Genomic DNA, 27184 nt, shown 5'->3' with positions numbered 1-27184 from the left:
GTCTACGAAATCTATTTAATTAGATATGCAGTTTGTATTTTTAAATCTGGTGTAATGTAGCCTTTCATGCATTTTTCTGGGTTTTATTAATTTTTATTTTCAAAACATCTGACATATTTTTAAGAACAGGCAATCCCTTTAAACTGAAGTTCACTTGGTCTGCTTAGACAGGCTATTTCATGACCATGCACACATAACGCACTTCCATAGACACACATGATCATTCTGTGTGCATATAATGTTAAGTTTTTGGCAGCACAAGTTCTGTTTACACAGGACGGTGTGCTGCCGAGATAATTGATTTTTTAAGCAAGCCTAAAAATCATGCCACCAGACAAACAAGCGTTCTGCTAATTCATCCCGTTGATTGTCAGCACTTTTTAGACAGAGCTGTTCACATGTACATTAAATAGCTGATGGCCTAATGTTACGGGTCCGGGTGGTGGAACCTCTGTGCTTCGGTGGGACCAGAGGGGCATAACTAAGTGCCTACTCGAACCGACCCAGGTCACACGGCGGCTTAGTCGACTCCGTGAACCAGGGAGGGACCAGGCAGGTGAACCAGGTGCCACTCTGGGACCAACCTTGTGTGAGAGCAGGTGACTCCCACAGGTCAGATGACAGGAGCTGACCGGTACAGCGGATGAGCACGGCAGGAAGGCTGACGGGTGGTCCGGATAGACAAGCAGGCAGGTACGGCAGATAGCCAGACAGGTGCTCTGGGTAGGCAAGCAGGCGTTTACGGCGGATAGCCAGACACGAGCTCCGGGTTGGCCGGCTGGCGGGCACAACAGGTTACTGGCAGGTGCTCCAAGTAGGCTGGCTGGCAGGCATGGCAGGTAACTGGCAGGTGCTCCAGGAAGGCTGGCTGGTGGGCACGGCAGGTTACTGGCAGACAGCTGGACCTGAGGGCTGAGGAAAGTATTAGCACACAAAACAACAACCTTGCACAGGCACCTCCATTTTGGAGGAGGTGCCTTATATAGGAGAAGTCCTCAGGCCATTGGCCGGGGACTCTTTAGGACGGTGCGCGTGACCCCTTTAAGAGGGAGGGAGCGCCTTAAGTACAGTGCCCGAGAAGCTGCACGCGGTTCGTGCCACAGCAGAAGCAGGGGAGCAGGAAGACGCCAGACCGGGACCACGGTGGTGAGGGGAACAGCGTCTCTGCCCTGCAACAATCGTTGGCTGACAGCTATATGTCCCTACTCCCCTAGACACAGAAACAATTGGTTCGGCTGAGCACTCTAGTGTTATCACCATGCCGAACAAATGTCATTAAAAGTCATTAAAAAGATCCTACTCTGCCCTGGCATCATCTGTAGGGAGAGAGGAAGGAGGCCCCCATAAACATTACATGGTCATTTAATCTGCCAAAGTCGCCATGTGAAAGGGGGGCATTAGGGCCACTGCAAATATACGACATTGAATGTTTTGCAAATCATCAAACCTCTTGGAATATATCCACATTTTAAAGGGAACATGTCACCAGAAATAACACTATTAACCTGCAGATATGTGGTTAATCTGCAGGTTAACAGCATTATTATGCTGCCCGGCACCTGCATGCAGCCGAATGCAGCTCGGAGAAAATTAAGTTTATTCTCCCTGCCATCATTCGGATTCAGTGATGGGGGCGGCACCGGTTCAGTCATCGCTCTGAGAATACAGGGCGGCGGCTGTAACCGCGCTCCCGGCCCTGACTAACACTCCCTCTGCATTAGGGCTCAGCTGTCAGTCAGGGCCATGGGCACGGTTACAGTAGCTGCTCTGGACCGGCGCTGCCCCCACCCCCATGACTGAATACTGAATGCTGGCAGGGAGAATAAAGTTAATTTTCTCCCTGCTGCATTCGGCTGCGTGCAGGTGCCGGGCAGCAAAATAACGCTATTAACCTGCAGATTAACCACATATCTGCACATTAACAGCATTATTTCTGGTGACAGGTCAGGTTCCCTTTAAGTTAGTTTTTGGATTGTATTATTTTTCTTTATTTTTTGATGTTTTTTATTATAGTAAAATATGTTATGGTAATAATCACCAAAGTGTATACAAACCATAGCAAAATTGCAACAATTTCTCCAAACACAGCATATGCGAATACAGGCTTATTTGCTCATTTTACAACTATTTTTACAAGTATAACAAATTTATTAAAGTTGTGGAGACAATTCCTGTTTATATGCTTTGCTTATGTTTTTATTATTTTAATGAAACTCAAGTCTGGTTTGTGACAATTTTCCTTCATTAACCGTTACTCAGTATTCATTTTTGCAACCTTCATGTTCTATTTTCTGGTACTCAGCAGTGATGAAGGAATGTTCTGCACATCTCGGCCTGATCATCTCATTGCTGGGATTTTGTATTCAGTACTGAAGCCATGCCAGTCATGACATCGCGCCCCAGAAATGCATTATTTACATAGACCCAGAAACGGTGCTAATGACTGCAATATGTAATGTGCAGACATGGTGATACTTTGCTGGCTTTCTGACAACATGCTTTATTTCCTTATTGTTCTGTGTTTCTCCCTTGTGGCGGGACACAGCTGTTTCCTCTTGAAAACAGAATAGGAGGCTTTGTACACACTTTTTTTTTTGCCAAAGACCTGACCACCATTGTAAACAGAATATGAAATGGTAATGTAAAGAGGTTTTGTGATGTGAGCCCTGACGTTGAGTCAGAAAATATATTCAATGTACAGACAATATCCATTATTGTGAAGGGTAGTGTATACAGTCATCAGATGTAGCACAAAACAATTAAAGTGGAAACATACAGTTTTACAATAAAATCCATATTGGACTAAATTCTCTTTTTTGTTTTAGGCAACATATAAAGGATGGATGGATATCATGTATGCCGCCGTTGACTCACGTCCATCGGTCAGTATGTTTGTATTGGTTTTATTAGTCATTGTGCAATTTAGTTAATTTCCCAAGCTTTTTTTTAAAGGGAATCTGTCAGCAGTTTTTTGCTATTTAGTCTGAAAGCAGCACGATGTAGGGGCAGAGACCCTGATTTCAGCGTCGTCACTTACTGAGTGGAGTTATACAGAGCTCAGAAAACTGCTAGATCTGCAGCAGATAAAAAATATGATTTTATCAAAACAACACCAAGCAGATCAGTAAGTGACATATTTCTGGAATCAGGGTCTCAGCCCCCTACAACATGCTGTTTTCAAGTTACATAACAAAAACATGGTGACAGATTCCCTTTAAAGAATTGTTTTAGAAATTATATGCTGATATGTGGCATGTTTCTGACTATATTTTTACATTATATATGTATATGTATGCAGTGTCGGACTGCAGTGCCAAAGGGCCCACCAGTAACCAACTTCAGGGCCCCACTTCTCAGCTTCATGCAAATGTGACGTTATCCTCAATCACAAATTTATATAACAATGAACTGGGTAGATTGTTAAATGAATAAGATGCTGCCTTTGTTTGTACATAGTGATTCAAGTGTATTGTGCCAAGTGCTGCTCATATAAGAGGGTGGTGGCCCACCGGAGGATTCTCCTGTTCTACTGTGGGCCAGTCCAAGCGTGTATGTATATCTGCATAGCACCAGTGAATTGTGTCAGCACTGTGTTCAGAAGCCAAATGATTGGGTTCTCACACAATCATGTGTATGTGGCATGCGCACTTAAATTTCAGTTAGTCGCACCAAAATACTTACACTATTAGTGGCACGCACCTTGCTGTGGCACGTATATTTAACTCAGCGCCTCACGATGCATTGAGGAGGCAGAGGCACCCGAGCTAGGAAAGTACCCAAACCGATGTTACCTTCCTTCCATACTTGTGGAAATATAACAAAAACAAACTCGATTGGGGTCCAATGGAGGATCCTTTGCGACTAATTAAAGTTAAATAACTGTTCAGATCATGCAGATGTTAACTGTAACTGCACTTGCACAAAACCTTTGTAGCATGTCCAAAGTTTGGATTGGTGGGGGGCTCACTGATCACTAAAACTGAAATTTGTGGGAGAAACTTGAAGCAAGTGTTCAGGTTTCCTGCAGTGCCACCACAGGGAAAAATGAGGTCGTACTTAATGCCTATTGAAATCAATGATGAGTATGCGTAATCCACATGCTGTCTACTCTAACTTATTAACGGAGGTCAGAACAATGAAAGCGGACAGCTTTTAAGACCAATATTAAAAAATTTGTAATATAGCAAAATGTCTGTCCTTTCCATTATATTCAATTATTAAAGCATATCCGCTCGATGGCAGGCCTCTGTGCCATCCCATAGTTTCCAATATTTCTGGGACCATTTAAGACCCATTGACAAATCCACACCCACCCTACACAGGAACACCCTAACCCCTTCCAGCAATGCCCCCTTCCACCCTGTATCACTATCTTTTGGATATGGTTTACAAATACCACACCCCTTTCAGCTTAGATATCCTGGGAAATCAAAGTGAATTGACAACTATGCCATCACGGCTCTCTCATCCATAATTTGGTGCGCAGATACATTGGTAAGCTTTATCCACTGAAATATACTGCTCTACCCACTATGATTTTGCCATCAGGACTTTAAGGCTGTGTACACACGTTGTGTTTTTGCCGCCTTTTTGTCACAAAACCTGAAGGGATTTCTGATGCCAATAAAGTGAATGGAATTGTGAAGTGTCATGCAAACGTTGCTTTTTTGTGACTGGCAGATTTGGTGCAGATTGAAATGTGCCACATGTCCATTCTTTCAGTGTTTTTTCACCCATTGACTATTAGCCTCACTGATGTGAAACATGGAAGTTTTCTCCTGCATGGTAGGTGCAGAGAGGGTTAATAAGCCATGTTTAAAAGGGCGTGTTTTATGAGAACAACCATAGAGCGGCAGGAGGTTGTTCTCCATATCTCCACCTCAGGGTGTGGTCTGGGCTATAACAACCAAGGCTTGAGACTCAGGTGTGGTTCAATATCTGGAGAGGCTTGATCCAGAGAGGTGCTTGCATGTGCTGGGCTAAATCTGAACTTTGTGTGGCTAACCCTGAGTGGACCCCGGCCGATGTGCGGACTGTGCTGTATCTTTATTTTGTTTTGTTTTGTCGAATGGGCTGTGCTTAGTTTATGGATTCCTGGGTGGTTTATGACATGTTTTAATAAACCAACCCAAAATTTTAAGAAACAGTGTTCAATGTCTACCTCCGTGTACAACTGAGCAAGCTGCTTAACCAGAAACAAAATATATATACAAATATATATCCATATATATATCTGTAGCACCCTGAGGATTCGGCTGCTACAGGGGTATTGCACCTCAAGCCAGAGGTGTGATATTCCACTCCCGGGTAAGGATGGAGTGTGGAACTGAGCTAGTAGGCTGCATGCACTACACACATCCCATTTCCGGGGAACAGACCGATGGTACTCCCACTAGAGAAATGTGCAGGTACGACAGTGTCTGTTCCTGGCTGGAGTGGGAGGGGGGTGGAACATCCCAGTAGTGTAGGGGCAGATAGGGGGAGCAGCCTGGGTAAAGTTAGGAGCTCATTGGGTGCTGGTCACCTGAGCTCACACATAGAGGGAGTATATAAGGTGGGAACCATCTTAGATCAGGGTCAGTCAGTCAGTCAGTTGTCAGTCTGTGAGACGTCAGTCTGTCAGAGTGTAACCTGAGAAGCAGAGCAGAGGAGAAGAGAGAGAGACCCAGAGGCGCAGAGGGGACCCCAAGAGCCCATAAGAGAGCTAATAGGGTGAAGGGTCGGCAACAGGGTACCGGATCCCAAGCTGGCAGAGGCTACAGCACACCTTAGCCAGGAACCGGAGGTCGTGGGCAGGATCTGCCACGATCACCCACTAAATCCACCCGGAAGGCAGACCAAGAATAGGGTCAGGGAGCCCAGAGGAGGCTTGACCAACAAGAGGCCCGAGGGAGCCGGACTTAGGTGGATCCCTGGTGGGAACGGCCAGAAGAAGGGAGAGACAGAAAGGAGCTCAGGACACACTCCGGAGTTGCCTGGGAGTTGACCGAGTCCAGGACCTGGTGGACGCAGCACGGCTTGGGTGGTCACTGCTGTACACAGTGACCCGAGCAACACCAGTAAGTAAAACCCTGGAACTGCATTTTATGCCTTTGAGTCTCCTTGCTGCACCTTCACAACCACCATCCTCCACGGCTGACCCCCTGAGGCTATACCCCTCCCGTTGGGGGTTATACTACCTAAGCTGCACTCACATCATCAGCCTCAGTGGACCCTGCTGCAGCGGCGGCCGTATTGACCGCAAATCAACGGGTGGCGTAGTCGACATAAAAGAACATCTAGTAACATCTATAAGGACTGCCACACACTGAGCTTGACACCCTGGGCACGGACCGGGTCACCGCCACTCGGAGACTACAACCCCCATCTGATCCGGCTCCGGGTATCCCTAACAGCACTGGCCCAGGGGGCGCGTCAACTTTGGCGTAGTCGGCAGGATAACGTGCCCGCAACAACCCGGTACTGCGTGCCTGAAGAAAAGTTCACCGTTACCTTAAAAAGAAGTCTCCCGCCGGTTCCGGAGGGTCCCCGCCAACGGACCCCATCACAGGTCGTTTCCCGCCGGTTGTCCGCCATTTGCAGCTTTTTCCCGCCATCCATGGAGTTTCCCGCCACTGGGAGACGATTCCCGCCATTTCCAAAGATTTCCCGCCTTGGAAGAGCGGACGCCATTATGGGCGTGCCAGAGGGTGGCAAGAGGCCACCTCCCATCGTGGGCCAGGTCGAAGAATGGCGCCAAAAGCGGAAACCGCGCCCACCAACAGAGACTGTGATGCTGGAAGTGTCCATCAGCGTAAGAGAACTGCCCCTGGAACTGAAGTTGCCCCGGGACCACCCTCGATGTGGGCGGAGACAGAACAAGAGAGCAAAGATGGGTGTCGCCTGGAGCAGTCTGGAGAGAGCGCACCCGGAGACAAGACGTCTGGAAGAGAGTCCAGAGAGAGCCTACCCGGAGATGGAGGGAGAGTCAGGCAGCACCGACCCAGTGGTCAGGAGCCTGTTGCAGGTCGTCACTCCAGAAGGCCTGCTGGAGATCCTAGCACAGCTCCCCCGAGACCGGGAGTGTGCACAGACCGCGTTGGAGGGCCTCGCACGGAGGATGGCCCGGGTGCAGCGGGAGACGTTGGCGGAGTGGAGCCGAGAGATGGCCCAGCAGACCGAAACCCGACAGCGGAGCACACCACCTGAGACGAGGAGACAGACCGCCTCTGAGGATGGCGCAGGAGGAATGAAGGCAGGAGACGGCGCCGAGAAGGGAGCTGAATGGACGGAGGCAGGTAAAGGGGACGTCTCTACCCCGAGCCGGGAAACCGCGTGCCTGCCCCAGCTCCCCGTCGCAGAGCCCGAAGTTCCCCCTGCCGTGCCCGTCGCTGCATCGTCACCGCCGCCGACTAGGCCTCAACCGGAAACCGCGGCCGCGACCCCTGTGACGTCACACGCCTCGACCTCGAGCGTGGCCAAGCAGGAAATACCACCGGCCTGGTCGCAAGGCCTAGTACCTCCGGGCGCCGCAATACCAACAGCGCCCCCTACCTCCGCGGAGCCACCGGCCTGGCCGCAGGGCCGAGTAACCACGGGCGCCGCCGTTCTTACGGTGCCCTTTGCCTTTAGGGTGCCCCAAGCCTGGTCGCAAGGCCTGGTCGACCCGGGCGCCACTACCATCAACACGCCCTCAACATCTAGAGTGCCGCACCTGGGTGAAAATCTATTTGCCCAGCATACGTGCCCGGATGGGCAGCCCTTTATATGGCCACCGGAGTTTCACCATCCCCGACTCCGGAAAGAGAGACCCCTAGACGAACCCCTGATTCCGGTTCCGAAGCCCTCAAGGAGGACCTCGCCCCCGCTGGAGGAGGCACAGTTCGAGTGGGACCCCACTGGAGAAGACCTCATGGGGTTCACTCAGGAGACTCGGGCGGCCGCAGCGGACCGTGCAGAGTGCTGCCGGCAGCAGCTCGAGGTCTTCGAGAGGGAGCGGAGAGAGAGGCGGGTCCGGGAACAGCAAGCGCAGATAAGGAGCGCGGAGCAGAAGAGCCGGACCAGGAGGAATCCCCGTGCAGCACATGGTCCCCCTTCCACCGGGACTGTGATAAAATTCAACATGCAGCACGGATGGGGCTTTATTAGAGACCATCAGACCCCCAGCGACGTCTTTGTAACCCGCAGAGACGTAGAAAGCCATCTGCCAGAGGGACACAGAGGTCGTGACCTGTATGTAGGGGACGAGGTCACCTTCACCCGGCACAAGTGTGCCAAAGGACCCTACGCCCTCCATGTGCATCGCCTGACGGAGGAAGAGCTGCGGTGTGAGGAGGAGCAAGAGGACCCGGACGGGTCTGAAGAATCTAAAGAAGGAGCAGGAGGACGCCGTCGTTGAAGTACGGTAGAGAGAGACTGTACATAGTTACCCGTCAGGGTATAAGAACTGTTCTAGTTAAAATATAGTCCCCGTTGGGACCAGCCAATTGAACTGATGCCCGTGTGTCCCTAGTTCCTAATACCTGGCCGAGGACTGAGAGCGGCCATATCCCCTTGTATATAGTTGCGCTTCCTAAAGCGCCCCTACCGGTTTTATAGGAAACTGTTTTCTTCAAGAGACTGTAGCACTTTACCCGGTCACAAGTTGCACCGTGACCGGAGGAACCAGAAACAAGAATGTTATATATGAAAAGTTTATTGCTGATGATATCTATATGATGTTTTCTATGTGTATGTTTATGAAAAAATTGTATGTTTTGGATGTTTATATTTTACAGCCCGAGGACGTGCTGTGATTTACCAGGGGGGAATGTAGCACCCTGAGGATTCGGCTGCTACAGGGGTATTGCACCTCAAGCCAGAGGTGTGATATTCCACTCCCGGGTAAGGATGGAGTGTGGAACTGAGCTAGTAGGCTGCATGCACTACACACATCCCATTTCCGGGGAACAGACCGATGGTACTCCCACTAGAGAAATGTGCAGGTACGACAGTGTCTGTTCCTGGCTGGAGTGGGAGGGGGGTGGAACATCCCAGTAGTGTAGGGGCAGATAGGGGGAGCAGCCTGGGTAAAGTTAGGAGCTCATTGGGTGCTGGTCACCTGAGCTCACACATAGAGGGAGTATATAAGGTGGGAACCATCTTAGATCAGGGTCAGTCAGTCAGTCAGTCAGTTGTCAGTCTGTGAGACGTCAGTCTGTCAGAGTGTAACCTGAGAAGCAGAGCAGAGGAGAAGAGAGAGAGACCCAGAGGCGCAGAGGGGACCCCAAGAGCCCATAAGAGAGCTAATAGGGTGAAGGGTCGGCAACAGGGTACCGGATCCCAAGCTGGCAGAGGCTACAGCACACCTTAGCCAGGAACCGGAGGTCGTGGGCAGGATCTGCCACGATCACCCACTAAATCCACCCGGAAGGCAGACCAAGAATAGGGTCAGGGAGCCCAGAGGAGGCTTGACCAACAAGAGGCCCGAGGGAGCCGGACTTAGGTGGATCCCTGGTGGGAACGGCCAGAAGAAGGGAGAGACAGAAAGGAGCTCAGGACCACACTCCGGAGTTGCCTGGGAGTTGACCGAGTCCAGGACCTGGTGGACGCAGCACGGCTTGGGTGGTCACTGCTGTACACAGTGACCCGAGCAACACCAGTAAGTAAAACCCTGGAACTGCATTTTATGCCTTTGAGTCTCCTTGCTGCACCTTCACAACCACCATCCTCCACGGCTGACCCCCTGAGGCTATACCCCTCCCGTTGGGGGTTATACTACCTAAGCTGCACTCACATCATCAGCCTCAGTGGACCCTGCTGCAGCGGCGGCCGTATTGACCGCAAATCAACGGGTGGCGTAGTCGACATAAAAGAACATCTAGTAACATCTATAAGGACTGCCACACACTGAGCTTGACACCCTGGGCACGGACCGGGTCACCGCCACTCGGAGACTACAACCCCCATCTGATCCGGCTCCGGGTATCCCTAACAGCACTGGCCCAGGGGGCGCGTCATATCCATATATATGTAGCACCCCGAGGACTCGGCTGCTACAGGGGTATTGCACCTCAGACCAGAGGTGTGGTATTCCACTCCCGGGTAGGGATGGAGCGTGGAACAGAGCTCAGTAGGCTGCATACACTACACTCACCCCATTTCCGGGGGACAGACCAACGGTACTCCCACCAGATAGATGTGCAGGTACGACAGCTTCTGTCCCTGGCTGGAGTGGGGAGGGGGGAGGAACATCCCAGTGGTGTAGGAGCAGAGAGGGGAGGGACTCTGGGCATAGGTAGGAGCCCATTGGGTGCTAGTCACCTGGGCTCGGGTGTCAGAGGTGAGTATATAAGGGGGGCACCATCTTGGATCAGTGGTCAGTTCAGAGAGGAGCTCAGCCAGAGAGGGCTGACAGGGAGCTGTGGCTCAGTCTGGGCCCAGCTCCAGAGTCAGGCCTGGAGTGGAGGCCTGAAGCTGAGAGAGGGAGAGAGAGAGAAGTCAGAGGAAGAAGGAACAGAAACACCAGGAAAGGCCCAGAGACGCAAGAAGAGAGGGAACCCTGAGATCCCACGAGTTAACGGGTGAAGGGTTGGCAGAGAAGGGTACCGGATCCCAAACTGGTGGAGGCCAATTATCCTTAGCCAGGAACTGGAGGTCGTGGACAAGTTTTGGCGCGACCCCTCGCCATATCTACCAGGAAGGCATACCATATAGGGTCAGGGAAACCGGGAAAGGTTTCACCACCAGAAGGCCCGAGGGAGCTGGACAAAGGTGGATCCCTGGTGGGGACGGCCAGTAGAAAGGAAGAGAGGGGAGCTCAGGACCACGCTCTGGAACTGCCTGGGAGTTGGCAGAGTCCCGCACCTGGTGGACGCAGCACGGCTCGGGTGGTCCTAGCTGTACACAAGGGACCTGATAAAGAACTGTGAGTAAAGCTGTGAAAACTGCAATTGCACGTCTCTGAGCTTCCTTGTCACACCACCACTACCACTATCATCTTTTCCTGCTTCATCAGCTGCCCTGAGGCTATACCCCTCCCGTTGGGGGTTATACCATCCGCGCTGCACATCCGTACCACCGGCCTCAGCGGACTGCCCTGCAGCGGCGGCTTCATAGCCGCATTCAACGGGTGGCGTAGTCGGACACTAATACCATCATATCAATAGCGCCACTTAGTTTGACACCCTGGGCACGGACCGGGTCACCGCCACAAGGACTACTACCCCTATCGGATCCGGCTCCGGGTATTCCCCGCGTGCGCAACGCTATACAACATGGCCCAGGGGGTGAGTCACATATATATATATATATATATATATATATATATGTGTATGTATATATATGTATGTATATGTATGTATATATATATGTATATATATATATGTATATATATATATGTATATATATATATGTATATATATATATATATATATATATATATACACACGTGTGTGTGTATACAGTTGTGCTCAACAGTTTACATACCCTGGCAGAATTTTTGCTTTCTTGGCCTTGTTTCACAGAATATGAATGCTAACAGAAAATCTTTTCCCCCACTCATGGTTATTTGTTGGGTGAAGACATTTATTGTCAAACTACTGTGTTTTCTCTTTTTAAATCTTAATGACAACCAAAAACATCCAAATGACCCTGTTCAAAAGTTCACATACCGTGGTGATTTTGGCCTGATAACATGCACAGAATTTGACACAATAGGGTTTGAATGGCTACTAAAGGTAACATCCTCATCTGTGACCTGTTTGCTTGTAATCAGTGTGTGTGCATAAAAGCTGTGAGTTTCTAGGATCCAGACAGACTCTTGCATCTTTCATCCAGCCACTGACGTTTCTGGATTGTGAGTCATGGGGAAAGCAAAAGAATTGTCAACGGATCTACGGGAAAAGGTAGTTGAACTGTATAACACAGGAAAGGGATACAAAAAGATATCCAAGGAATTGATAATGCCAGTCAGCAGCGTTCAAACTGTGATTAACAAATGGAAAATCAGGGGCTCTGTAAAAACCTAACTATGGTCAGGTAGACCAACAAAAATTTCGGCCACAGCTGACAGGAAAATTGTTCAGGATGCAAAAAAAAAACCCACAAATAACATCAGCTGAAATTCAGGACTCTTTGAAATCTAGCGACCATGCAGCCCATTTAAGAAAAATGGGCTGCATGGTCGAGTCTCCAGAAGAAAGCCATTACTGCCCAAATGCCACAAAGTATCTCACCTACAATATGCCAAACAGCACAGAGACAAGCCTCAAAACTTCTGGAACAAGGTAATTTGGAGTGATGAGACCAAAACGGAACTTTTTGGCACAACCATAAACGTTACATTTGGAGAGAGATCAACAAGGCCTATAATGAAAGGAACACCATTCCTACTGTAAAGCACGGAGGTGGATCGCAGATGTTTTGGGGATGTGTGAGCTACAAAGGCACAGGAAACTTGGTAAAAGTGGAAGGAAAGATGAATGCAGCAACGTTATCAGCAAATACTGGAGGCAAGTTTGCACTCATCAGCCCAGAAGCTGTGCATGGGACGTACTTGGACATTCCAACATGACAACAATCCAAAACACAAGGCTAAGTCGACCAGTCATTGGATACAGCAGAATAAAGTGAAGGTTCTGGAGTGGCCATCTCAGTCTCCTGATCTCTATATCATTGAGCCACTCTGGGGAGATCTCAAGCGTGCAGTTCATGCTAGACAGCCCAGGAATTTACAGGAACTGGAGGCTTTTTGCCAAGAAGAATGGGCAGCTTTACCATCTGAGAAAATAAAGAACCTCATCCACAACTACCACAAAAGACTTCAAGCTGTCATTGATGTTAGAGGGGGCAATATACAGTGTTAAGAACTGGGGTATGTGAACTTTTGAACAGGGTCATTTGGATGTTTTTGGTTGTCATTAAGATGTAAAAAGAGAAAGCACAGTAGTTTGACAATAAATGTCTTCATCCATCCAATAGCCATAAGTGGAGAAAAAGTTTTTTGTTATCATTCATATTCTCTGAAACAAGGCCAAGAAAGCAAAAATTCTTCTGCTCTTCATTTGAGCACAGCTGTGTGTGTGTATATATATATATATATATATATATATATATATAGATGGATAGATAGATATACCGTATTTTTCAGACTATAAGATGCACTTTTTTCCTACAAAATTTTGGAGGTAAGTGGGGGGTGCGTCTTAGTCTGATGTACATAAATACTGTGGCTGTCGGTGGTGGGGACGCGACAGCTGCAGCCTACACTGTGCCCGCTACTAAAGAAAATGAACCCGCTATTAAAGGCCTTGAATATTCACCACTCCCATGGGTGTGGTGAATATTCATGGACTTTAATAGCGGGCACGCTGACCGCTGAGCTCAGCAGGAGCCACGCTGCGGCTACAGTGTGCGCTCTATTAGGGAGAATGAATGGTCCCTGGCATGGGGAGCAGTGACTATTCCGGCACAAAGCGGAACACAGCCCTGGAGGAGAGAGCAGGTGAGTATGATTGTTTATTTTTTTTCTGTGCAGCGTGACGGGGATCAGTGGGTGCCAAGCATACCAGGATGAAGGGGGCCATACATACAGGGATGAAGGGGGCCATGCATACAAGGATGAGGGGGGGGCCATGCATACAGGGATGAGGCATGGAGGGGGCCATACATACAGGGATGAAGGGGGCCATACATACAGGGATGAAGGGGGCCATACATACCAGGATGAGGGGGACCATACATACAGGGATGAAGGATGAGGGGGCCATACATACAGGGATGAAGAGTGCCATACATACCAGGAAGAGGAATGAAGGTACCATACATACCAGGAAGAGGGATAAAGGTGCCATACATACCAGGATGGGTGTGAGGGGGGCCATACATACCAGGATGAAGGGTGCCATCCATACCAGGACGAGGGATGAGGGGGCCATTCATACCAGGATGAGGGATTGGGGTGCCATGCATCCCAGGATGGTGGATTGGGGTTCCATGTATATCAGGATGGGGATGAGGGCCATATATACCAGGATGGGGGAAATTAACAGCATTGGGGGACATTACCCCTATAACAGTGTCAGCATCAGACCCCCTCCCTCTTAACAGGGCATCATGACCACATTTTTTGCTTACATTTTTTTTCTATTTTCCTTCTGTAAAACCTAGGCGCGCCTTTTGGTCCGGTGCGTCTTACAGTCCAAAAAATACGGTGTGTGTATATATATATATATATATATATATATATGTGTGTGTGTATGTGTATATATATATATATATATATATATATATATATACATATATATATATACACACTGTATATATTCGTCAGATACTGTTGTTTTTTTCATTTATCTATTTATTAGCTTAATAGATGTACAATAAGCTCCACGTGCAAGGCACTACTGTGTTGTGGGGTTGTGAAATTACATATCTTCCGGTGGCAGCAGCAGGAGTGGGGCGATGCTGCGAGCCCTCCCATTGATTTCCCTAAGGTGGGCTTCGGGAAAATGGCTGCCAGAGGCAGCACATGCGCAGATTGAGATCTCGGGAGCCGAGATTGGTGCAACCAAAAACTATACAGCCTTATGCACAAGAGTATATTAGTAAGACATAAATATTGCTATATTGCACAATTTTTTTTATTAGTTCAAAAGAGACCAACCCTTTAAGTAAGACGACTCCAACACGGCATTGAAAGATCGGCTTTCCAAGCCAGACAGTTCCACTCAATAATTGTCTTCTAAATTCTCCTGTTACTCCTGGACATGTGTCCTACAATAATTGTACCAATATTTGATTGATAGTTATACGGCTGCACCTAGGACTCTTCCATTCTTCTTGAAAAAAGTGGATGCTCACTGCACATATTGGAAAGTTGCTGAAATATGAGACGTAGCTCATTATTAAAGCCAATTAATGTGAAATACAGTATTGGTTTGGCCTCAGAGTATTATGTGGAATTTCAAAGACCTTACTCCTAAATAATAATAAAAATTCTACAAGCAATAATGGCACCGAGAATTGTACTGGTAAATGTAAAACATTAGTAAAACAATTAAATCTTTTGCTGTCTGTGTCTCGCTCACTCTTGGTGGTCCTCTGCCATTATATTCTAAGTGGTAAATGGACTGGCTCCTATATATCATACGCCTCTCTCTCCTCCCCGATTGACACAGGGTTTTAATTACCACGATTTATTTTCCAGATGATCTAGAGTGCTTGCTCAATAATATAACATGATTTATTGATCCAGATTTAACTAATTAGGAATTAAATGTAACATTTCACATAGTGATTAGCCATTGAAAGCAAACATAAGTGATAATTCTGAGACCTCATACACACAGTCATATTAGAGTACTGGGTTGTGCACACATAGAGATGCCTAGGGTCTTATTGTCTGTTTTTTATTATTATTATTTTTGTTCAATTTGGTAGTTGATAATATGGAGCCAGCACTGAGTCTCAGCGCGTGTTCACACTGAGTACATTGCGTGCAGGTGTTACTAGACTACTAAGGATAATATGCCTTTCTGCTATTTAGAGGCCTTGTTCTATACCGCCATGTTTTTACAACGCTGTGTATTGGTGATAAATGGTTATCTATACAGCTCAAAAGCAGGGACTTAACTGTGTAAGAGCCTGTGTACATATTGCAGATTTGTCCCTTTTTTTTCACAGTTTTTCCTAGACAGATTTCTCACAAAACCTGAAGGGTTTCCTGATACCAGCAAAGTGAACGAGAATCCTGAAGTCTCGTGCACACATTGCTCATTTTCGACTTTCAGATTTGGTGGAGATTTAAATCTGCCGCATGTCAGTTCTTTCAGCGTTTTTGCTGCAGATTTCACACATACTAATGAGTGGGGAAAAATCTGCACCAAAAAAACACATTTAAAAAACGCTGAAAAAACACGCCTATTTCATGCAGAGATGCAGAACTGGTGCAAAAAATTGCACCAAATACTTAACGTGTGCACATACCCTTATAACAGCTGAGCTCCAGCTTCAATGACCCGGATCAGAGGAAGCTCTGTTCATGGCTGTTCATCCCATAGAAAAGATCAATAGCAACCTCACCACCTAACTGGTTACAAAGGTAATGCAATTATGGGATGCCTTTGAATTGCCATAGCAGCTAGGGCCTAACAAAGGCCCTCAGGTCTGGCACTGACACCAGCCTGTTAGAACCTACATAAGGCAGGGCCTTATTGGCTTCCAGTTAATATACTTTTGACAGGTATAATACAAGGCTCTGCATAAGTGAGCACAATGAAAGTATGTGGTCAATTATAAGTACCCTTGCTGGACTAGTAAATATTGTAAAAAAAAAAAATGTTTCTCCAAAATGAAAAAATCTGCATTTGATGATTCAAAAAAGTAAAAATATTGTGGACCTTGTTTTGGTCAACACAAAAAAATATTATAATTCTTCTTAAACGGAATTTGTGAGCAGGTTTTGATTTGTAATCTGACAGCAGCATGAGGTAGGGACAGAGACCCTGATTCAAGCGATGTATCACTTAGTTTACTGGCTGCAGCAGCTGTGATGGACTTGTGTTTTTTTCGCTGCTGCAGATCTAGCAGTTCTCTGAATGCTGAGCTCTGTATAACCCTGCCCACACCACTGACAGGCAGATTTCTGTGCACACTGTGTATAGGCAGAAAGCTGCTAATCAGTGTTGGGGGTGTGGTTGGACCAGGAGGCATGAGACAACTAGTCTTCTAGTGATAATCTCCTGCTGAGAAAACAGTTATTTTATTGAAACAGAAAAGCCAGTCTAGTGAGTGACACAGAGCTGGAATCAGAGTCTCTGCTCCTACATCACACTGCTATCAGATTACATAGCAAAAACCTGCTGATTATATTAAATGTATCTCAAAATTAAAATGCATAAATAAAAACTCTGCCCATACAGTCTTCTTTTGGAAGAGGGTTGACAAAGTTTACATGATGTACACGATGAAATACCAAAAAGGGATCAATATTCCATCGAGTGCCCGCACTTTTTTGCCTGTACTCAGTAAATGTATTTTTAATTGCTTATCATCAATATTATCAGTAGCGCATAAAACTCAATGTATCCAAGCCAGAAATCTTCTAAAAATGATGATTAATGATAGCAGAAAACAGACTGGTGCTTTCTAGTCTACATCAGAATTCAGAAATGTTTTTATTGTGTGCGTTATTTAACTGATTGATCTTTTGGGATTTTTATGATTTTTTTTTATTCTAGATTGAGCAACAGCCAATATACGAAACCAACAAATACATGTACCTCTACTTTGTCATATTCATCATTTTCGGAGCCTTCTTTACTCTGAATCTTTTCATTGGTGTGATAATAGATAACTTCAATCAACAAAAGAAAAAGATAAGTATCTAACGTCATATTTGCTCTTTAGAGCACAATTTCCATCTATCTACTAAGTGTTTATTTAATATCTACATTTTTTAATATATAAATATCAATTAATCACTCTCTCTCTCTCTATATATATATATTTATATATATATACACAGGTACATCTCACTAAGTTAGAATATCATCAAAAAGTTAATTTATTTCAGTTCTTCCATACAAAAAGTGAAACTCATATATTATACAGAGTCATTACAAACAGAGGGATCTATTTCAAGTGTTTATTTCTGTTAATGTTGATGATTATGGCTTACAACCAATGAAAACACAAAAGTCATTATCTGAGTAAATTTGCATAATTAACAATACACACCTGTAAAGGCTTCCTAAGCGTTTAAAAAGGCCCCTTAGTCTATTTCAGTAGGCTCCACAATCATGGGGAAGACTGCTGACTTGACAGATGTCCAGAAGGCAGTCATTGACACACTCCACAAGGTCCCAGAGTCTGGAGGAAGAGTGGAGAGGCCACAATACAAGCTGCTTGAGGTCTAGTGTGAAGTTTCCACAATCAGTGATGGTTTGGGGAGCCATGTCATCTGCTGGTGTAGGTCCACTGTGTTTTATCAAGACCAAAGTCAGCGCAGCCGTCTGCCAGGAAATTTTAGAGCACTTCATGCTTCCCTCTGCTTTTTGGAGATGGAAATGTCATTCTCCAGCAGGACTTGGCACCTGTCCACACTGCCAAAAGTACCAATACCTGGTTTACAAACAACAGTATCACTGTGCTTGATTGGCCAGCAAATTCGCCTGACCTTAACCCCATAGAGAATCTATGGAGTATTGATAAATTCTTATTAATGCAGTATGCAATGATGTCCTTCTGTGAACTATACTAGCAGCCTACACAAAACTGCAATGTTAAAAACAAAAAAAAATGATAAAGAAACAAGAAAAACATTAATCCATTGTGCTTTCTGTTTCGTAAGACGCTAAGTGAAAATGAAGATATCGAGCCCTTCTATCATCTTGAATGGCAGATCTGCTTGATAAATAGCAAACCATGTAATAGACAGACAGCTCTTACACAGCAGCACTCTTTTCCTGCACAAAGAGGGGGTTTTGAATCAGAGACCACCACCTGTGACATCCTTATACCCTAACAGGGCAAAATGACAGGTGTTGTCTTTTCAAGTCACTTTTGTTATTTGTCAAGAAATGTATAATTATTTTGACATAGTGGATAACACTGATTTCAGCAGGCCATACGCTAAAGAATTCTGATGGCAAATTTTTGATTGACTTGTTGATAGTTGATCTGAGATTGTTGTCGTATTGGGTGACAACACCATAAAAGTAAGATAGATATGCACGACCGATCAATCTCTTCTTTGATCTGTCATGCATTTAATGTATTTTAGTGTTTTTTGGAATATTTCTCTGGTTAAGAAAGAAAGGCAATATACAAGTTAGATCTTCGTTAGTAGTGGGATATACATCTGTGGTTTGACACATACGAGTTTTCAGGTTTTTCCAACATTTGCACCCGACAATGACAAAAAATATTAGGTCTCCGATGCTTATGTCATGAAAAGACTTTGGCAGTCAACATAAAATGGTCTAAATTGCCCTTCTCTGCCATTAATACCCATGTACACAATGCTTTCTGCCAAGTAGACTGGTCTTTAGTTAAAGAGGTTTGTCACATACACACTTCTCAGCACGAGATGTGGGTGTGCTTGCAAGAGTTAATTTATCTCCTCTCACTCAATCCAGCTCTCAACCTTTTGGCTATAAAGTGAGCTTAAATCACACCCCGACACAGCCCACACACCCCAATTTCTTAAGCTGCCACCACTCATCTAACACAAGGGGTGATGAGTCCCCGAAATATGATACTGTCAGACAATCGAAAGGTCACACGCTCTCTTAAAGTCTACAGGTTCTTTAGAGCATACAAGGGTAAAACTTATTAAAGATTTTAAGCTTTAATATAAAAATATACAGTGCTTACAATAAAAGACATAAAAATATAAATATAAAATGACACATAGATATGCAAAACAGTTATAAAATAAAAAGGGAGAAATAACAGAAATACCTAAACATTTCCGTATACAGTTATTTTTTTTTTCTTGAGGGAAGGAGAAGTAAATTATTATTGAATTACAAAGACCAATTGTTTTCGAGAAAGAGACACACCGTTAACAGAGGTGTTCATTAGTGGCTTATTCAGTTTTTCACATTGGTAATACATGTATATGGTTGGTAGATTTAGCTGTGGGCTGACCCCATATAAGATGTATATATCACTGTGATGTGATATATATGAGTATATTTTCTGTAATTTCTGCACAATTGACAGATATTGTCACAAATTAAAGAAATAAATACTTTTTTGCTAAACACAATACTCATGAATGTACAGTACAGACCAAAAGTTTGGACACACCTTCTCATTTAAAGATTTTTCTGTATTTTCATGACTATGAAAATTGTACATTCACACTGAAGGCATCAAAACTATGAATTAACACATGTGGAATTATCTACTTAACAAAAAAGTGTGAAACAACTGAAAATATGTCTTATATTCTAGGTTCTTCAAAGTAGCCACCTTTTGCTTTGATGACTGCTTTGCACACTCTTGGCATTCTCTTGATGAGCTTCAAGAGGTAGTCACCGGAAATGGTCTTCCAACAATCTTGAAGGAGTTCCCAGAGATGCTTAGCACTTGTTGGCCCTTTTGCCTTCACTCTGCGGTCCAGCTCACCCCAAACCGTCTTGATTGGGTTCAGGTCTGGTGACTGTGGAGGCCAGGTCATCTGGCGTAGCACCCCATCACTCTCCTTCTTGGTCAAATAGCCCTTACACAGCCTGGAGGTGTGTTTGGGGTCATTGTCCTGTTGAAAAATAAATGATGGTCCAACTAAACGCAAACCGGATGTAATAGCATGCCGCTGCAAGATGCTGTGGTAGCCATGCTGGTTCAGTATGCCTTCAATTTTGAATAAATCACCAACAGTGTCACCAGTAAAGCACCCCCACACCATCACACCTCCTCCTCCATGCTTCACGGTGGGAACCAGGCATGTAGAGTCCATCCATTCACCTTTTCTGCGTTGCACAAAGACACGGTGGTTGGAACCAAAGATGTCAAATTTGGACTCATCAGACCAAAGCACAGATTTCCACTGGTCTAATGTCCATTCCTTGTGTTCTTTAGCCCAAACAAGTCTCTTCTGCTTGTTGCCTGTCCTTGGCAGTGGTTTCCTAGCAGCTATTTTACCTTGAAGGCCTGCTGTACAAAGTCTCCTCTTAACAGTTGTTGTAGAGATGTGTCTGCTGCTAGAACTCTGTGTGGCATTGACCTGGTCTCTAATCTGAGCTGCTGTTAACCTGCGATTTCTGAGGCTGGTGACTCGGATAAACTTATCCTCAGAAGCAGAGGTGACTCTTGGTCTTCCTTTCCTGGGGCGGTCCTCATGTGAGCCAGTTTCTTTGTAGTGCTTGATGGTTTTTGCAACTGCACTTGGGGACACTTTCCAAGTTTGCCCAATTTTTCAGACTGACTGACCTTCATTTCTTAAAGTAATGATGGCCACTCATTTTTCTTTACTTGGCTGCTTTTCTCTTGCCATAATACAAATTCTAACAGTCTATTCAGTAGGACTATCAGCTATGTATCCACCTGACTTCTGCACAACACAACTGATGGTCCCAACCCCATTTATAAGCCAAGAAATCCCACTTATTAAACCTGACAGGGCACACCTGTGAAGTGAAGACCATTTCCGGTGACTACCTCTTGAAGCTCATCAAGAGAATGCCAAGAGTGTGCAAAGCAGTCATCAAAGCAAAAGGTGGCTACTTTGAAGAACCTAGAATATAAGACATATTTTCATTTTTTTCACACTTTTTTTGTTAATATATAATTCCACATGTGTTAATTCATAGTTGTGATGCCTTCAGTGTGAACGTACAATTTTCATAGTCATGAAAATACAGAAAAATCTTTAAATAAGAAGGTGTGTCCAAACTTTTGGCCTGTACTGTATATAAACCCAGGATTTTTAGAATTATTTATTTAATTTGTTTGAGATTCCTTTTATAGGTTTTTGTTCATGATGCCCCCAGCAACCTCTACATTATGATTGATTATATAGTTAATATAATAGCTTCGTCTTCTCATCAATTCATTCTCTTCACTAAAAAAAACCCCACACAGTTGAATAAGTTTAACTCTAATTGAGGGAGGTAATTCAGACTTTACAGCAACGATCCATTTGTAGCTGGAACTGCAAGGTCACTATGAACGCAGCTTTGCTAATTAAATAGTAAAAGAGATACTGTACTAAGCGAGCTAAAACATTCAGACTGTAGGAAAGTTAAAATGTTACTGGTGTAAATCTTTCTGTGAATTATAGAATGATTGTTAGATATAAATGTGACCTAGAATGTGCGTACAGCAGCTTCAGCAAATATGTAATTCTAAAGTGAATTCTGCAAAACAGAAGGCTGAGATAAATGGCCCCAGCCTGCAAATAAAATTTTATTCAATCAGCTGCAAAAATCAAATGTTTTTCTGTATGTGACTGTATTGTTTTAGTTACTCTTCTTTTTCTTTCTTCTTATTGTTGTGTCTACCATGCACAGATGAGACAGAGGTGAACCATTCATTTACTCAAGATAATTTAATACTAATATAATAACTTAAAACTTAATAAACTTACATGGACTCACACTACCCTCCAATTTCTTACTGCTGCATCCAGGTGCTTTAGACTCCACAGATCTGATATGAAAAGTGGACAAAGCAAATGTCTTGTCCAAGGCTGGCATGAGCTCCTAGCGGATCTGAGCAAGAGCTGGGTTCCACTGTGCCTGAGGGGCCCACTCTGCCCAGGTTTCAGATTGTAACATCCGCCGTACATTTACGACCAATGTGCTCACTGTGTCTAAAGAGCAGACTCAGGAATGGAGACCCCCTCAATATGAAGTGGGTGCTAGGTGTGTTAGACAATCAACACCTGAGTCTAACTGCTGTGATCAGAGCAAGCTCCAATTGCAGAAGTTATATCTCTTAGAAGCTTCTGTCAATAATAACATCGGCATTTAAGAGGCTGTAAATGAAGGAAGGTGAATGTGGGATGTCGAAGGCATGGAGGCCGAGAGATATACTACTTGCCCAAGTGTCTAGGGCTTTATAATTACAGTTGAAACCAGAAGTTTACATAAACTATGTAAAAGGACACACATGCATATTTTTCTCAATATCTGACATGAAATGAGAATACACCTTTCCCGTTGTAGGATAATTAGGATTACCATAATTTTTAATATTTGCCAAATGCCAGAATAATGAGAGCCAGAGAATGTTTTAAGGCATTTTTATTACTGCAAAGTCAAAAGTGTACATACCCTAAGATTACTAGGTCTTTAAACAATTCTGGACTGCCCATATGATGATGTCATGTGTCTGGAAGCTTCTGACAGTTTTTTTTAGCAACATCTGAGTTAATTAGAGATAGACCTGTGGATGTATTTTAATACACTACTACTTTGTGTAGCATCATGAGAAAGTCTAAAAGAAATCAGCAAAGATATCAAGAAGAGAATTGTGTTCATCCTTGGATACAATTTCAAGATACCTGAAAGTGCCTTGTTCATCTGTACAAACAATTATACGCAAGTACAAACAAGATGGGAATGTCCAGCCATCATACCGCTCAGGAAGAAGACGGGTTCTGTGTCCCAGAGATGAACGTACTTTGGTCCGCCATGTGCATATAAACCCAAGGATAAAAGCAAAAGACCTTGTGACGATGATGGCGGAAGCTGGTAAGATTGTGTCAATATCCACAGTGAAACAAGTACTGTATCAACATAGGCTGAAAGGCCACTCTGCCAGGAAGAAGCCATTACCCCAAAAGAAACATAAAAAGACAGATTAATGTTTGCAAATGCACAAAGGAACAAAGACCTTAATTTTTGGAGACATGTCCTGTGGTCTGATGAAACGAAGACTGAACTTTTTTGGGCATAATGACAATCGTTACGTTTGGAGGAAAAACGGAGAAGCTTGGAAGCCTAAGAACACCATCCCAACTGTGAAACAGGGGGTGGCAGCATCATGTTGTGGGGTTGTTTATCTGTAGGAGGGACTGGTGCACTTCACAAAATAGATGACATAATGAGAAAAGAAGATTATGTGGCAATAGTGAAGCAACATCTGAAGACATCAGTCAGGAACTTAAAGCTTGGGTGAAAATGGGCCTCCAAATGGACAATGACCCAAAGCATACTGCCAATATGGTAACAAAGTGGCTTAAGGATAAGAAAGTCAATGTTTTGGAGTGGCCATCACAAAGCCCTGATCTCAATCCTATTGAAAATTTATGGGCAAAGATGAAAAGGCAGGTGCGAGCAAGGCGACCTACAAACCTGGATCAGTAACACCAGTTTTATCTGGAAGAATGGGCCCAAATTCCGACCAACTATTGTGAGAAGCTTGTGGAAGGATATCCCAAACGTTTGACCCAAGTCATTCAGTTTAAGGGCAATGGTACCAAATACTAATGAAATGTATGTAAACTTTTGACTTTGCAGTAATTAATAAAAATGCCTTAAAACATTCTCTATCATTATGTTGGCATTTGGCAAATATTAAAAATTATGTTAATCCTAATTGACCTAAAACGGGAAAGGTTTATTCTGATTTCTTGTCAGATATTGAGAAAAACATGCATATGTGTCTTTTTATATAGTGTATGTAAACTTCAGGTTTCAACTGTAGGTAATACTAGACTTCATGACTAGGTAATATTACAGTATTGCAGTGTATTGTACAAGTGATCCCTGTTTCAAATCCTCTTGGGGGACTGATAAAAAAATGTAAAATAAAATGTAAAATATACATATATATAAGCTCATATCACTCTCCCCTAAAATCTATAAAATAAATACATTTGGTATTGCTGCATATGAGACTGTCCAAACTAATAAAATGTCATAATATTTATGCAATACGGTGAGCGCCAAGATAAAACAAACAATGAAAATGGCAGGATCTCCATTTTATGGTCCCAGAAATATAGAATTAAAAGAGATCAGATAGTCATATTGACCCCAAAATTATAATGATTAAAACTGCTACTTGTACTACAAAAAACAAGAACTGATACAACTTTATTGACTGAATAATTAAAAGTTCCTGAAATGTAAGGCAAAAGTGAAGAGTGTCCCACCGAAACGTTGTCGCCCAAGAGCCCACGTAAACCTAGAGCGGGCTCTGGTGACATAGATTCACTGAATGTGACCGCTTCTCTAACAGTGTTCTCTCATCTGCCCTGCCAGTGAAATTGTTCAGCACATGCACAGATAAGATTCCACTGCCATAAGAGGACACAGCCATGAAGTGGTAACATTGGTAAATCATGTGACTATGGACATGGTAGTAAGGCAATATATAAAGGCAAAAAATCCCTTTTTAACCAATCCAACATAAAACATAACTTTTAATTGTGCAAATCATATGTTAAAGTGCATATTAAAATGACATGCTGTTCCTTATTTGGTCCTACTTATGTTTAGATGTATCCCAGGCGGTCACATTGATGTGCTAGTTGACGTATCAATTATAATATACATATGGATTGATCTACCGATTTGTAGCTACATAGGTGTACAGCTTCAATAGCCTAAAATTATATAACTAGCGTAGAGCAAAAGGACTGCTGTCAATTATCTAACCATCAGGGATTGTATCCTTTTTTGTAATGTCTAATGAACATAGGAACAAGGCGCTAATAAAAGAGAAAGAACCTCCCCAACATGTTTCACCCTAACAGGCTTCATCAGGATAATGAGACCAATGCAAACCAAAATAGCCAAACAAACTATAACCTTGCGATCTGACATCAGACCTACCTCATCATTATGATTCCTAATCTGCAGCCAATCTGAGCTTCCATAATGCTGGTCCCATGTGCATCTATCAAAGTAGGGTCAAACATATACATCCACGTCACATCAATGTTTACTAACCTACAAGCATGGTCTATTGTATGTGTCCAGTACAGAGTAGGTCGCGATGTGATTACATCATCAGTGCAAAGCAGATCATCAGCCCCCAACAGATCATGTTTTCAGGATTTCCATAGTATTGCACGGGTGAGAGAACCTGTGGCAATTTCTGATGCCTTAATAATAATTCAATCATCTGTGTAATACTAAGAAAATCCTGAAAACGTGACCTGTTGAGGGCCGTGAGGACTGGAGTTTGGGAAACACTGGTGTAAAGGGAAACATAAAATCATAACGGTCTCCAAGAAAATGGTGTCCGCTCCATACTACAGGCTTTGAAATGATGTCCGTGACGCTCGCACAGTAAAGAATATGTCACTCAAACAAAATCTTCAAGAACATGATGCTGATGTGATACTTTGGACTTCTTCAAAATGGCCTCCACAATTATGCAATGTGAAGAGATGTCAAAAGTCTTCATAAAGATGATGCTGGTCTTATACTTTGATTGTATAGTATCACATCCTGCATAGGATTTGTTTGTTGTTGTTTTCCATTGAGATACATAGGGCTTTTGGATGAATGCACAAAATAATACAAATTTTTAATGTCAAGATTATTTGTAAAGTTGCTTCATTGTGGCACACTAGTTACACTGGAGTAATGGAAAAGCTGTTGAAAAAGTTCAAGTACTCTTTAGGTTGCTTGTGTATATCCCTGCATTTACAGTATTTTAATTCAACTTTGATCCTACTGTACTTTCAGCAGTAACTTACTGGTAAAAAAAAAAATTTCAGAACCTCATGTATAATTCTTCTAGACAATACCTCTATGATGTGGCACTCAATAGAACATTTACATGAAGTTTTTTCACTCAAATTTTTCATGGATGCGAGAAAAACAAACGACCTTTGTACTTCTCTGTATTAGAGGGATTGGCCACTACTTTTTTATTGATTGTCTATCCTTCAGATAGGCCATCAATATCTGATTGGTGGGAGTGCAAATCCCAGCACCCCCACTGATCAGTTATTACCGGTGCCGTCTGAAAGCGCTCAGGTGCTGCTAGAACACAGCAACTCTGTCAAAACTATAGTGGCCACCGCTGGGTACTGCAGATTTACTCCCTAATCAAATAATTGGGGGGTGGATCTGCAGTACTCGGCTGCGGCCACTATACAAATTGCAGAGCAGTTGAGCTTTGGCAGCATCCAAGAATTGCCGTCTGCAGCCGTTAACAAACTGATTGGTGAGAGTGCCTATAATATTGATAGGCCATATGGCTGTTCCCTTTAAACCGTTATTTTATGGACTCATAGACTTATACATAGTTAAACTCTCAACCATTTTTTATCAGTTGGGGGAAAAAAGGAATGCAGGTGTACCTCTGATTTATATAAAGTACTGCAATAAAACAGCAATAAAATTTCAATTTCTCAAATTATGTTTTATTTAAGTTCATTTAAGATGCAGTGGATCTCTATAGCACATTTATATAATTCACAATGGTATTATCTCATTATTTGCAATATATAAATTACAGTTCCATAAAATATTAGTTAGTTGACTTATGACCCTAATTTATATTAAATAATGAAATAACATGAACATATTAATTAGGAAATTTAACTTCATCAATTCAATTTCACATGTGTATCCATTATTTTTACCATGATAATCATTACTTTTGTCTTGTCTCATTAATTAGGGGGTCAGGATATTTTTATGACTGAGGAACAAAAAAAATATTACAATGCTATGAAGAAGTTGGGATCGAAAAAGCCTCAAAAACCAATTCCAAGGCCACAGGTAAAAATATAATTATTATTCTTCGTTAA

At 43.8% G+C, this 27184-nt stretch overlaps 1 protein-coding gene across 12 annotated transcripts in view; it reads left to right on the top strand.

Annotated features, from left to right (window-relative positions):
- LOC141265097 (sodium channel protein type 5 subunit alpha-like) overlaps positions 1-27184 on the top strand; it is a 558194-nt gene that overhangs the window by 510036 nt on the left and 20974 nt on the right. For all 12 annotated transcript variants that reach the window (XM_073677736.1, XM_073677738.1, XM_073677744.1 and 9 more), the window contains 3 exons: positions 2826-2882; positions 17199-17340; positions 27055-27155. In XM_073677736.1, the coding sequence (XP_073533837.1) occupies positions 2826-2882; positions 17199-17340; positions 27055-27155 (300 nt within the window). The remainder of the gene's footprint in view (positions 1-2825; positions 2883-17198; positions 17341-27054; positions 27156-27184) is intronic.

Source organism: Phyllobates terribilis, unplaced genomic scaffold (genome assembly GCF_046119375.1).
Source record: "Phyllobates terribilis strain yellow unplaced genomic scaffold, ASM4611937v1 Scaffold_4__5_contigs__length_816908805, whole genome shotgun sequence".
NCBI classification, from domain to species: Eukaryota; Metazoa; Chordata; class Amphibia; order Anura; family Dendrobatidae; genus Phyllobates; species Phyllobates terribilis.
This window is presented reverse-complemented; position numbering and strand designations above follow the sequence as displayed.